At 34.7% G+C, this 15,098-nt stretch overlaps 1 protein-coding gene across 1 annotated transcript in view; it reads right to left on the reverse strand.

Moving 5' to 3' along the window:
• The window catches only part of LOC134529388 (kinesin-like protein costa), a 215,075-nt gene that overhangs the window by 184,954 nt on the left and 15,023 nt on the right, over positions 1-15,098 (reverse strand). The window contains exons 2-4 of the mRNA XM_063363403.1: positions 14,556-14,742; positions 5,544-5,689; positions 2,140-2,250 (exon numbers count right to left, since the gene is read on the reverse strand). Coding sequence (XP_063219473.1) covers positions 2,140-2,250; positions 5,544-5,689; positions 14,556-14,742 — 444 coding nt within the window. The remainder of the gene's footprint in view (positions 1-2,139; positions 2,251-5,543; positions 5,690-14,555; positions 14,743-15,098) is intronic.

The raw sequence follows: 15,098 nt of genomic DNA on the forward strand, positions 1-15,098 counted from the left end.
TTTGGCAAGGGAGGGGAGAGGGGTGCTGGAGAGAAACGGGGGTGTGGTGGGAAAGGGCCTCAACTGGAGTCACAACCGTGCTTGGGCGTTGTTGAACCTGACTGGAGTTATTCGCGAAAGAAGCCGATGTCAGGCTGTCTCTCGGAAGGGGTGGTGGGTGGCAGGTTTCCTTCCGCAAGCGTTTTGCGACACGACGGTGTTGGCTACCAACACCAGGGGCATGGCTCCAAGCGGGAAAAATGTGAAGCCGGCTGCTTGGCTAAGACTAGCCAGAGAAAACTGCGGTTGACGAGTCAGGAAAAAAAAATGGTGGGAGTGCACTACACCAAAGAAGCATGGGTCCGGCCGTAAACTGGGCGGAAGAAGTTTTGAAAACTGGGCATATAAGTTTAGCTAAACAAAAAAAAATTAGGAAATAATCTAATTTGTATTATTATTAGAAATAATGGTGCCGAAATGGTGCATTATCGGCACAGTTTTTAAGTAACACAACAGTTTTTATGTCTTGGCGGGAGAACACCGTCCAGCATCCCAGCTGCCATCGCTCACCCCAGTCAACCAACATCACCTCTTGAGCCTGGATGTGCCTGCAACCTGGAGACTTCATCATTGTGTGCTACTGATATATTTATTTCTGGTTAGCTTTAACTCATCTGAAACTCTTTTTTTCATCCTCTGGCCAGCCCTTACGAGGGCAACTGTTTAACCTACGTAATATAACTGCTCAAAGCATTTGGAACCAAAGCAACGTTATTATCCTTCCATGTGGGTTCTCTAGAATGCAAGTATAGAAGAGCATGGAGGTCTAGAGGTGTAAAATGATGCCATAAGAGCACACATAGTTTTACTTTTACTAAGTACTACTAACAGTGACATGTCTTGTTCTTCCCCACTTGGCCACATCATGCACTGAGCAAAGTATGCTAGCTGGGTTCATAAGCCCTTAAACATACGGTAGTGCCCATGATTATTGTTACGTCAACACCTAGCCCCACATCAATCTGCAGAAGAAAGACAACACTGTATAACTTTTTTCACTAAATAAGACTTCTGTGAACAGATAATCATGGTGGTCAAATACCACTTTAAATGAAACCAGCAATTGTAAGGAAACAATGTGTGTTGTTTCAACAATTTTCAGCATAATACAGGGACATCAAGAGGACATTGAGAATTAAGCTTCATTACATAAACCAGATAAAAAAAATTTTCTCATAAAAATTGCCTCACAAAATAGTATGATAGCAAGATGTCCATTTGGGTTAGGTAGCGAATAAGCGCTACCTTACTGGGATACAACGGGAACCGAACTCGCAGACCATATTAAAGAACATGTCCTAACCCAATCCCTGTTAGGTAACGAAAGCAACCGTTTTATTAAACTGTGCCCTGCACAAGGCTAGAGGCAGATTTCAATGCATTCTAGCGAATGTTTGGCAACCATCGATAAATTTGCTTCACAAATATCCTAAAGATAGCAGCACTATCGTGCAAATTGAATTACGTAACACACTTTGTATGTCCGCCGATGATCCTAAAAATGGCTATATACGAGTTAATGGCACCAGATGTGGGTTCACCATTTAGAAGAAATCAACGAAAAAGTGAGCTCTGCGCATGTGCGTAATTTTGGCAACAGAACAGCAAAAGATAGGACACCAAAATCGGTTGCCTAAAAATAAGGGACTGGCCATGTCATATGTTGTACTAAGAATATGGTTAGGGTACAGGTGTAGCATATTCAAGATTTTTTTAAGTAAAATAAAGATTGTTAACCAAATAGCAACAACTTATTACAGTGTATGAATGTCTTGGTTTTAATCAACCTAATATGGTACTCTGAGAATACTACAAAACTGTGTACTCTACCCAATTCCTACATACAGAAGAGAGATTAATAGCACTGTTTTTTGTGGGATAAAAGTGAACCAAAACAAAATTAATTTACCAAAGAATACACTGTTCACAAAACAACCAATGACATAAAAAATTCATATATATGTTGAAAATATGTTTACGTGGTTGCCATCAACCATTTTAATAGAACAATTTAATAAAAGCAGTAACTTACTATGAAAACACATTGTACACATTTGAAAACTCATAAAACTGACTATAACTAAAATACTTAACACCTACATTTTTCATTTCCAAAACAGGGTTTACTTGGCTAGTACCAAGAAGGTCTCTGATCGACTCCCCAAAAATTTCAATGAAGGTTATCGTTACTTTGTACCTACTGGTACCATGCTGCAACAGACAATAAAAAGTAAAAAAAAAAATTATTACATATAATATATAACACTACTTAGTTGAGCAATATAACATTATATTTTACATAAACATTTGATCACAGAAATAAATTTAAAAACAGAAGTGTATGCAGCACGCTAAACACACAGCAATGAACAACCAAATATTACATTTAACAACTTCAAAATGCCAAAATTCTTACAAGTTTTACTGCTTTCATACTGAATATAGTAGAGAAATAGTACAAGTTTCAAAAAAAATTAAGTAAAAAGCTGTAGTAAATAAAAATTTATCACAATGAAATAGGTAACAGCAAAGAACAGAATGAATGCATTTCATAGAAAAAAATTATGTTTTGAAATTTATATTTTTATTTAGCTTCTTCACTGATTGCTGGTTCTTAAAATTTGGGATCTTAATAAGATACAGAACATGGTTAGCTTAGGCTGTCTCTTTTACAAACAAATTGGTCTAACATATTTCTGTTTAAATTTTACTCTTATTTAATGGATAGGTATATGTTTGCAATTTTCCAAAGATGTGAGAAAATACCTGACTAAAAACTAGTGTTGAAAAGAATGTTAAAAGAGGAGGAATATAAGTGGAAAACATACTGACTAAAAATTATTAATATTTTATTACTCATGGGAAAAAAGACTATTTTTTTTATTTCCCACAAACCCAATATTTCAGAAAAATGTAATGGTTTTTGTTCTGTTTGGGAATTCTTTAGGTGTGATGTAGAATTTGGTGAAAAACTATTTTTTTTTCAACTTTTATAACACTTACTGTATCAACAATTATATTTGCATAACATTAATAAAAATTAAATCTATCATATATTTTAAACATATCTATAGCTTAGGTAACAATAAGAAGAGTAATACACCATTTTTGCCATAAGCACCGTCCTTATTTCTGCATGCTGTTGCCAAATAACAACCATTGTAAAGTGATTCAACGTTTGAAGAAGTATGGGCACGCCGCCAACCATCCCTCCTTCCCCTTTATCCCTCTGGTTCTAACATTACACATTTGTTTTTTAATTAGTGCTTTCCCCTCCTGTGTCTCTGCAACTGTGATCTGCTCACTTCAGAAGGCATAAATAAGGATACCACCCTGGCCTTCCGCTTATTTTGGTTTAAGATATGAGACTGATTACTTAATTGTGCTTTGCGTCGCGCACGTCTGCAATTCCTGACCCAATGTAAGTATGTTCGTTTGCTTGTGTCAGGTGTGCGGTGGCCAGACCACAGAAATGTAACTTGATAATTTCTAGAGTTTAATTTTGTTTCTAAATTGTGTTTTTGGTTCGCCACCTATGAAATTATGTCCTGGTTTAATGGTTTTCCATTTAGCTGTAAACTGAATTTACATGCTTATGTGAATAAGAACATGGCTGTGTTTCTGGTCTGTTACGACGTATTGTGGGCTCGCGAGTTTGTAACTTAATGTTGCCCATCTTCCACCCGCTAAGCAGGTTCAATTTAATATTGTTCAAGTTGGATGATTGGAATAGTTCTTGTTGCTTGGCGTCACAGCAACGTTCCTGTATTTTATTTTAAATTGCCAAGTACCTTGGAGCAAATGCAGGTACCCTTGACCAGTTAAACTGACCTGCTCTGCTGCACAGCATGTAAAATTTTGGCAAAGCCAGGTCTATACTTGGATCAATTTTAATTATCATATAATCTTGAAATTTTAAAATCTACGTTGCTTGCTGTAGCCCCTATAAGTCTGGTTAAAATGCACACCACATTTGTAACACGCGTTCTCATGTAATGCAGACTATGCATTTTCCTCTTTGTAATGCTAATGCTGGAGAAAAACATTAGTATGTTAAATTGATCATGCACATCAAGAGCTGATGCTTTAAATAATCTTGTAATGTATTTAATTAATGCTTATGATGTTTTTGGTATGTATTTTTGGGAACACCTTAGCATGTGTGTGCTCTCATAATTTATCTTAAGACATCCTTACCTGGTAGTAAGATTGTAGCGTAAAATATTATATGCTTCATATGCATAGTGTTAACCATGATAATCTTTAAGTATTTTGCATAACATTTCTGTGATACTATTTCTCTGATTATGTTTCACGTATACTCTATTTTTTACATTTGTGTACAATGAGAATACTCCATTAATTCTTGGAAATAATGCTTATTATAGCTGTTGATTGCCTTGTTATTTGCATTAAGCAAATATTTCAATATGGAATTAAATTGTCCGATCTTTAATTTTGAAATTGGTTAAACTGTTTTGCTTTCACACACCGGGCTTACCCACTTCTGATGACCCATACAAAAATGGATTATTAAATTATTTTGTTACTTGTGTTCATCCTGCCTCGCACAAAGTGGAGAGAAACTTCTCTATGCCACAAGGCAGTATCAATATGGCAACAGAATGCATCATTTACTCTGAAATTTGTAAACACTGACACGGTATGATCTCCGACAGAGTGGTGCAGAGCCGTGGCAGATGTCTCTCGGTAGTGCCGTCATTAGATGTATTTGCCTGGTGCCAGCTCTTTTAGGCAGAGCACCCTCCCACAGGGAGGAGAGTTGTGGACCATTCGGCCCAGGTGGCTTACTGAGGGACGTCATCCACGCTGGAGAACATTGCTATGCAGCCTAGCCTGATACCTCACTGACCCATATGTTGCAGGCCCGTGAGCTAGGCTAGACACACTGTAGACACTTGCTGGGATAGGATAACATTCGGGGTTAATCAGTACTCACACGTCAGGAAGTAGTCATGTCCAGTTTTGATGCAGCACCTACATGTACTTACAAGTACAACTGCACACTACTGCCCACTCTTCTACACAATAACTTAATGAACTAAAAATGCCCTTGTGTGCAGTCCGGAAACGTGATGACAATAACTAATGGCGATAAATAGGTAAATAGTAAGGAGCTAAAGATGGCCACGGAGCACCTCCCGACCGTGGTTTCAGTGGTCGCCAGTACAGGACTGCCTGCAGGGGCTACAAGGATGCTCTTTCCACTCTGCGGGAGTGGATGTATATCAACAATACTACCAATTCAAATGTAATAAGAGGTCAATTTTTCTCTACACATATTTAACACTATAATCTATATGCCATCCGTCTTGCTGATTACAGTCAAAACTATGTTATTAATACACAATACTGGTGGCAGCTGGCCGTGAAGTTACAGGCACGTTCCGACAGCGGCAGACGGTACAGACAGGGCCGGAACCTGGCTTAATATGAGGGCCAAGGAGAAACAACATCAACACCTAAAATATCTGTCTACATACCATCAATTGGTTAAATATTTCTCTTGTAACTCTTGGAATGATGCCATAGTCTGCCTCGCTAAATGCACAATGTAGTCCAGGTCCAAATAAAGTGTATGTTTTGCCTGAATTTGTTTGGCCATAAGTCACTATTGATATGTCATAACCTGGAAAATAAAAAATTAATAGCTTATGATATTAAATACAAACATTATATGATTTTGTGGTGTAATTTTTTAACAAGATATGACAATGCGTAGGTGAAATAGGAGAAGTACTAAGCATCAATAAAAGAAAATACATGATACAGCAACGACAGATCAATATATAATATCAAAAATAATGGGAAAAAAAGTGTTTTAAGTCCCATGGTTATGCTAAAAGACTTAAGGCTATGAGACCTCTATGATTACAATAGACTCAGAAACCCCTATGTACAAATACAGTGCTGATAAATTAAAATATTAAAACTTTATGACATTACTCAGACTAAATAAGGTGAGGATAGAGTAGTGGAAAAATGAAAATATGGAGGAAAACTCCCATGTACTCATGCATATAAAAAAAATTAAAACATACAAAAAACACACTCTAATACCCACATAATTTGAGCTTTAGATATAAGTGTTCCAGGGCACAGACTTACACTATGGACTACAGCAGTATAAGCTTAGTGATTAACCACTAAGCCAACCAAAGGTTTTAACAAAAATATATACTAATATCTTATGCCTCCTTTATCCATTTCTTTGCAATTCATTTTAATAAAAAACACTTACACAAGAACATAAAAGGAAAAAATAATATTTACCAACAAAAACACTTAAAGTTATCATGAAAACAACAGAACAAATAACTTACAAAGAGACCTGTTGGCATCACCTTCTCTCTCCTTCCCCACAAAAACAGGCTAAACCAATGACTAAAAAACCCAATCACAAGCAGTAATTTTGAGTTAAGCCTATATCTATCCTTCCCAACATTTAAATTAATAACATAGGTACCAAAAGTTAAGATAATACGGTAAACAGCAATAAAACAGAAATAAAACCGAAATAAAGAAGCTTTGTACGTCAAAACTATTTTAAAAATTGTGTCGTGTTTTTTATACTGACTTCCTGCAAACAACTCATAAGTCAAGACAAGAATATAACAGTGAAAAAAATTCAAATAAAACCATCCATGTATGTTAAGATGGATTTTTTTTGTGTTGAATCTAACATTCACAGAGCAGCTGTTTCCTGCATTTTTTTTGTATAAGGGTAATAAATTTGTCCATGGTTGTGATTCTTATTCAGCTGTTTGGTGCAACGTCCTTTATTTGCATGAATTATGTTTCATAAAGCTTAAAGATGCTGAAATGTAGATGATAGTAAGTTATTAAAAATTAAAAAAAAAAACATTTAATTATTTTCTTAATTAATAAAACTATAAAATATTATTTAAAATAACCAAACTAGTGCTTCTAATGAAAAAAAATAGACAAGAAAAAAGGAAACAAACAGAAAATTACATTATCAAGAAAGGCATCCATAAACCTCAATATACTTAAAATGAGGATGGAGGAAGCAGCTAACTCCGGTAAATCCCGGCAAAGCTGCTACTTACGACATTCCCCCCAAAAACCTTAGCTGTCAACATGTCACTCTCGTGTGGCGAGGGTCATAAGTTCAATCCCAAAATCCTGGGATAATACAATTTAATGAGCACTGATTAAGTACCCAAGTGAATCTGATAAATATATTTTAAGCCTTATCTGCATTCATCTGAATATTGAGGAAAAGTACATAATGCAACGGGTGAAAATACAGTATTTATTTCCAGGAATGAATGAGCTATATCCCAAGGCTAATTATAATTATGTGAAGGAGATATTTGATAGTCACAAAGATTGATTTACATTTAAAAAAAGTATTTCAATATGAATAACAACTTCATTTTGAATGTGAGACAATATACCAATAAAAATATCCTTATTACTTGTCATCCCCAAACATTTTTCAGAGTATGAGTGTAATTTTGAATGTTATGTTTTGCTATGAAATTAACATATTCAATTAAACTAAATACAGAAGTAATCTGTGCTCTAGTTTTCTTCAACTACATGCCTAGAAAAATCATTTAATAAAAAATTATACTTTTTACCTATTTTAGTAACCTTACATTGGGTACTAAGGCTGTGTCCTAATTCAAGTATGCAGTTCTGTACTTGCCACCTTGTGTACTTCACTTGCCCTTGACGAATGTGGACGGGTTCAATGTTTGACCTCTTTACATGGTACTAGCAAGCTGAACGGGATGTTTACTTTTCACTTTTCAAAAAAAATTTTTTATTGAAATAAAGATGTTTACCTAAAATAAGTAATGTTTAACACTTAATTGCTGTCACACACATTAATGCATCTTACTTTACGTTTTTACCTTTGATTCATAGTTATAAATGATATGTATGTGCAAGTATTGGTTGAAACATCACTATAAACATTTTTTTAATATTTATTTTTTTTTATTTAATTTATTAATACCAGTAAAATATAAAATGAAAATGATTTTACAATTTTTATAATTAATTATAAATTAACTTTCCTAATAATAAAACTGTTCGAGGCAATAAGTCTGTACATTGGATGAAATAACGAAGAAAAAAATTTATTTTTAATTTTTGACTGTTTGTTTGTTTGTTTGACCATCAATAGAAAACTACTTGACTGATATTGATGAAGCTATAAATAATAACATAATTCCACCCCTAAAGGGGTGTAAAAGGGGTAAATATGGTTTCAAAATGAATAATTATATCTCTGAAACTAATCAAGCATAGGAAAAGATAGGGTAGTTCCGGGAGAGATGGACCACCGGGAGAGATGGACCACTGCTAATAGTTCATAAACCAGTCGCTAGAATGCAGCTGTACCCAGTTTGTTCGATGATGGTGGACGCGTAACTGTTGTGATTAAGTTTTTGGAATGTTATGTAACCCAGTTTACAAGTAAAATGTGCATATTGTAACGAGGTAGGTGAAAAACTTCTTAATGCATTCAGTTCTTTTAATGTGTTGACTATTTTATTGCATAATTTTATTATATTCACATTGTTAAGGGTATATTTTAACTTTCTGCTTTACTGTAAGCTTACGTGGAGCTTTGTTTTCCAAAGAATATCGTAGTTTTTGACTGCTCCATCTCTCCCATAGTTTTGGGATAGATGGACCAGACACATTTAGGGATAGACGGACCACTTATTTTAGTGGTGTACATGGTATACTTGTATATGTGTAGTGTGAAAAGGGTATTTTTAAGGAAGAGTAGCCTAAATAAAATAATCGGTAGATAAAGATTTTAAATTATTGTTGAAGCCGGTTGTGGCTCAAGGTTTTTTTATATAAAATAACTGGCCTATATACATAAAATCAAAATAACAATTAAATATATGCTATTTTAATAATTGATAACTTATTTCGAAAAAAAACACGTTTGATTCTCCTGCAAACATTTTACTCTTTTAATTATAATAACAATTATAACGGTTCGTTATATATATATATATATAAATATATATAAAAAAAGATGTTAAGCACCAATTGTAGTTTTTGTTTTATTTTTCAAAATAGAATGTTGCACAGACGAATCCAATCACTTTCAAAAATTTTCTCACTCATTCAACTCGTACATCCGCCTGTCGAGAATTACTCGCAGCTCGGGCGATGAGAATTAACGAAAAATAATGTAGGTTAAGTCCTTCAGTAACATTTTACTGTAAGTACACTAAATCAGTGCGGCCTCAAATGTGGCCGCACCCAGCGAAAACTAATTTCGCCATGAGCCAAACACCGATGTCGGTAGCCGCAATTTCTAATTAAAAATGTCCAAAAAGTTCCAAAAACAACAAATGATTAAATTACTATCTTCGGCATGGCTCGATCTACCGACGTTAAATTTTCTATTCCACAATTACTACATATTTTGTGAGAAGCCACCGAACGCGCCCTCCTGGTGCCGCGATCGACAGACGACTGGTGAAATCATGGCACTGGTTCCTCCACGCAGGAAGGGCAGTCACATGACCTCACCAACCAATCACATACACTCTTCATTCACACTAACAATTACAAGCCACTCAGAACATAGAACATATACACTGAAAATCATTTCCACACATAGAAACAGGGGATTCACTTTCTCCTCTCTCCAACACTGTGGGAGAGTAGTTCACCTCCAGTTCCCACGCAGTAACGAGATATTGTTTCTGTCTCTCTCTTGGTGGGGAATCACCGTTTCTATCTCACTCGCACTTACAGGCCTCTTATGCCTCTCTCTTTCTACACATCACCCCAGACACAGTCCCTTGTTCTAGAATCATTATACAACATCTGCATTCTAATAAAAACGTAATATTGAATTATAATACAATATTCCAATTTAATTAAATAATAGAAAAAACTCATTACACATAATATTAGGTAAATATAACTAGCAAAACAAAGTTGAAAGGATGACAGAAGAAACATGATTATTAAATAATTATAATTTCAGAATAAAATATACTGGCAACATAACCCATTCTTAGTAACAATATTGTTATTAGAAAAGGCATGTATACTGCAATGCTACACAATGAATACAGTAATTTAACACGTTTGTCAGAAAATTATACTCACAGATATAGATAATTGTGATACTTAGGGCACCGTGGTTTGTTTTCCTTAATATTGTTACAGCAGCTAGGCGCATTGCTTCGGAAATTGTACACTAATAAACCCTTATGTGATAATTTAAATATATATATTTTTTTTAACTATGTGTTCTTAAAACCATGAGACATGCTGTTTTTACTAATTTTATCAGTAGACTATAGTAGTTGATTTATTGGGTCCCTTTTCCCCCCAGGAAAATGCCAACATTTTACCAGCGTAAAGGCATTTCCACTCGAGGCCTATGGACAGAGGAGAGTCTATATAGAGCGGTTGATGCTGTTGGTAAAAAGCTGATGGGTGTAAATGAGGCTGCCAGAAATTTTGGTATACCCAAAGCAATGCTAAAACGAAGACGGCGATCCAATAATGTCACGAAAAAAAGTCTTGGTCCCTCATCTATGTTAGGTGAAGAAAATGAAAGAAAAATGGCTGAGCACATTAAAAAACTTCAAAAGCATGAATTTGCACCAACAAGAAACAGTGTTCGATCGATGGCCTTTCACTTGGCGGAACGCTTGAATCTTAGCCATAAATTTGACAGAGAAAAACAAATGGCAGGATACGACTGTCTAAAAACATTTTTATCTCTGCATTCAGATCTCACTGTCAGAAAAGCTGAAGGAGTGTCAGTAGCTCGAGCTTTGGGAATGATTTGCTTCAAGAGTTAATGTCTGAATACCACTTGATTGGTAAGCCCAGGCATATATTCAATATGGATGAAACGGGTCTGCCAATAAACATTAAGCCTGGAGAAGTTATCGCAGAAAAAGGTTCTCGAAATGCATCTTTGATCACATCGAGTGAAAAGGGTGAAACCATATCAATTCTGGCATGTGTGAATGGAGAAGGTTCATTTATTCCTCCATATTGTATTTTCAAGGGCAAGAACTCTAAAGATGAGTACACAGATGGAATGCCTCCGGGATCTGTGGTTAAGATGTCACAAAAATCTGCCTATGTAAATTCTGAAATTTTTTTTGATTGGCTTCGAAACCATTTCACCCCAAGAAAACCACAAGGATATGTTCTACTAATAGTGGATGGCCATACATCACACACTACCAACACAGAAATGCTTGAATTTGCAGAGAGCAACGGAATAATTTTGTTGAGTCTCCCAAGCCACACAACACATTGGCTCTAACCATTAGACCGGGAATTTTTTAAGTCTCTGAAGTCATACTACTTTAAGGTATGCAACAACTTCATGGCAAACAACCTAACTTCAGATGGGACCCAGCCAGAAACTGAACATGTTAATACGCCGACTGAAAAATGTGTCATCAGTTCTAGAACATGTTTTGTAGTAAATTCAGGAGAGAATATTTCGTCTTTCCAAGGGACTTCTCAAAGTTCTCTTCCAGGATCTTTGGCAGAGAACCTCTCCTATTTGCCTGTGACTTCTCAAACTTCTCTTCCAGGGACCTCAACAGAGAACATTTCACCGTCCCTTGGGATTTCCGATAGTGAGACAGCTTACGTAAAAAGATGCAATGTTGCTACATCTGAAAAGATACCGCAAAACATTTCGTCGAAAGAGTTAACATCCAGTAAAATGCTGTGTGATATTTCTCCAGTGCCCTTGGTAACAAAAGCTAAATTAGAACGACAAAGAGGTAAACCAGCACATCTAGCCAAAATTCTCAACTCTCCTGAAAACGTAGCAGTGTTGAAGGAGAAGAAAAAAACACGAAAAGAAGAGCAAGAAAAAAAATTGAACAAAAGAGCAGAACGAGAAAAATGCAAACAAGTAAAATAACAAAAACAAAAAGTGAAAAAAACAGGCCAAATTTATCATCAGGAGGACACATCATGGAAAAGAAGAGGAAAATCAATTTTTCTACGAGAAGAGGAAGAATAAATAAAGGAAGTTCAAGTCTGCCTCATTCATCGGAAAGTGTAGACTCTTCAGTTCTAAATGATGAAAGTGACGATAGTCTACCAGAAGAGTGGAATGAAAATGAATGTGTTGGCTGCGGAGAAGATTATAACGAAACACAAAAGTGCGACGAGTGGTTTCAGTGTGTAATGTGTCATTATTGGCTTCATGAAGGCTGCAGTCAATATAAAAATGTGTGTCACGAATGTGGAAAAATATTACTAAAAGGAAGGCGTAGGGCAGAGTGAATATTTAATTTGGAAACACAATATTTTAATATTTAGATTTTAGTTTGATTGATAGTTAACTGTAATTTTTAATGCCGTTATCCTTTTCAGCTGAAATTAGTTAGTAAAATAATATTTTTACAATTGTTTTAAAATCATATTTAATATTTTGTTACTGTCCCTAGCAATGCCTTTATTGTATTAAAAAAGTTGAAAAAGTGAAATGTTGCATTTAGCAAACTATGATTTTCTAATAAAATTTTATAATTCCTGGTCCATTTATCCCATACCATGTGGACCATCTCACCCAAAGGACTGTGGAATAGATGGACCATGCAACCTTTTTTTAAAAGGGTTAAAGTTATACCAAATATTCAGATTCTACATATTTATGTCCCAAAACTAAAGGAAACATCACTGCACTTCATTTGGACTAATAATATATGTCGTTGAACACAAATATTCAGAATAATATGTAAAACAAAAAAAATGGTCCATCACGCCCGTAACTACCCTATAGGGTACAATAATTAACATAGAACTACCAACCACAGTATTAATGTTTTGCAAAATTCAACCCTTAAGGGGTTTTTAAGATTAACAATTACATCTCCAAATTCAATTAAACATACTAACTAGATGGCTTGATTTTATCCCTGCAGAGTTTCCAGAATTTACTGTAAATAAACACAGTTAAATATTTGGGCCTTACATGAACCTAAGTATGCAAGGTGGCAAAAGCGCATTGCACTGGTCCGAGCATGTTGCGAACAAAAGCAGGAAGGCACTAGCTACGCTGCATTCTTTGAAAGGTTTAAAATATTTTCTTCCTGAACATATTAAAAAATATCCTGTTCAGGCACTCACATTTCCGTGTTTCGATTATTGTGACATAGTATCTAATGACCTTACCGATGAAAAACTAGACTTCAGAAAATTCCAAATGTATGCACCGTTTTATTTCTGGTTTAAAAACCTAACACCATGTTTCTCCTTACTACAACAAGCTTTCATGGCTAAGACTAGACGAAATACGAAAACTACACAGCCAAATTCTTTTGAAAAATGTCAAACATTAAAACTCCCCATCGTATCCAGCTAAAAGATTTCACTTCCTAAATTCCTGTCACAATATTGGTACTCGTTCCAAGAGCAACTTGTCTTTGTTAATTCCTATTCATCATCATCCGGTGCCTGTTCTAAAACTTTCTCTGTAGCTGCAGTGTGCGCTTGGAATGCACTTTAAGAAACAGCGGAAGTGCCTAGCATTAACAGTACTTGAGATCAAACATCTTTTAAGCCTTTCTCTGCACACAACACAATAGGGTTGGATGGCACTGACAGTCTATATAATGTGAAATATAGTTCGAGTGTTGTGATACCCTTCATTGTGTAATACCATTTTCTGCTTATGTGTATTACACATAACTCTTTAGCTGTGTATATAGTTAGGCTTATTTGTAAGAAGAGGAAAACAAATGTTGTTTTGACTGTTTAGTGAATATTTTTCCCCAATGTTTCTATTACAAATACTCCATTAATTTGTACCCCTTTTCCGATGTAAATTTTTTTTTTCATAACTTAAATTTTCTGAGTTTCTGTTATTAATTCCAGGCAGAGTATCAATAATATCTATAGAAAATTTTTCACATTTTGACACATTTTAGTTAACAAGGTCCAGCCTGTAACCACTGGGAGACAATAACTTATTATTTTACGTGGACAACTACAAACACTCTAAAGGTAAAAATTTGTCCATTAAATTTTAATTCAACTAGAATGTAATGAAAAATTTGTACCTGAGAATTTGTACCTATAGATTTTATTGCTATCATTTCTAACCATTTATTATATTTATTTTTGTACCATAAAAATGTATAAAAGCAATAAGAAAAATGTTTTCAAGTAATCTTATAAATCATGTAAATTCCTTTAAGAAGCCATAAAATGTTACATCTAACTTGCAAATACATCTACTCATTACTTAATTGAGAAAATTTTGATTCTTTTATAAATAAAAATTTGAAAAATCACATAAGCTGTTTTAAATTACAGACTACAAGAAACACAGTCTTCTTACTTCACAAACAAACCGAACAAAAAGCTGCTTGTACTGACAAGAAACATGTTAAGAAATATATTTCTAATGAAATCAACAAACCTCCCTAATATTCTATTTAGACCTGTAAATAAAACTAACAATGTAAAGTACCTAGTATAAGATACACACTTACCTTGCAAAACATAACTAACCATTGGTTGCACAGACAATTCAAAAATTTGGTTCTGGGTGTAATTGACAGGCAATGCATAGTCAACTGTAAAACAATTCTGGCCACTTAATACTATTTGATTCAAGTGTGACAGGGCACTGACACACACTACATCGTTGGGCTGATCCGTCGGCAGGAAAGGACGAATCTAAAAACAAAAATTAATATTGAAACTTCTCCATAGTATAAACATTTTGAACAATTAATTCTCCCACAACTTGTAAGCATTCACTTTATTGCTTGAATTTTAAATTATAAAGTAGCTTATAATATACAGCATTTACTTGTTATCAGTAGGCTATATGTTCTGTGTTATGTCAAGGAATGAGCCAGGAAAATGACAAAATAAATAAAAAAATTACACTATGTGATAATAGATATATATTAATGGAGAAAAACGTATACAGTAGCAGCATAAAAAAGTAGGTGCTGTTTTTTAAGTTTTCTCAGGACTGATGAATAAACAATTTTGTAATTTATATTGCAGTTGCAACTTTTGTTTCA

Source organism: Bacillus rossius, chromosome 2 (assembly GCF_032445375.1).
Source record: "Bacillus rossius redtenbacheri isolate Brsri chromosome 2, Brsri_v3, whole genome shotgun sequence".
Classification (NCBI taxonomy): domain Eukaryota; kingdom Metazoa; phylum Arthropoda; class Insecta; order Phasmatodea; family Bacillidae; genus Bacillus; species Bacillus rossius.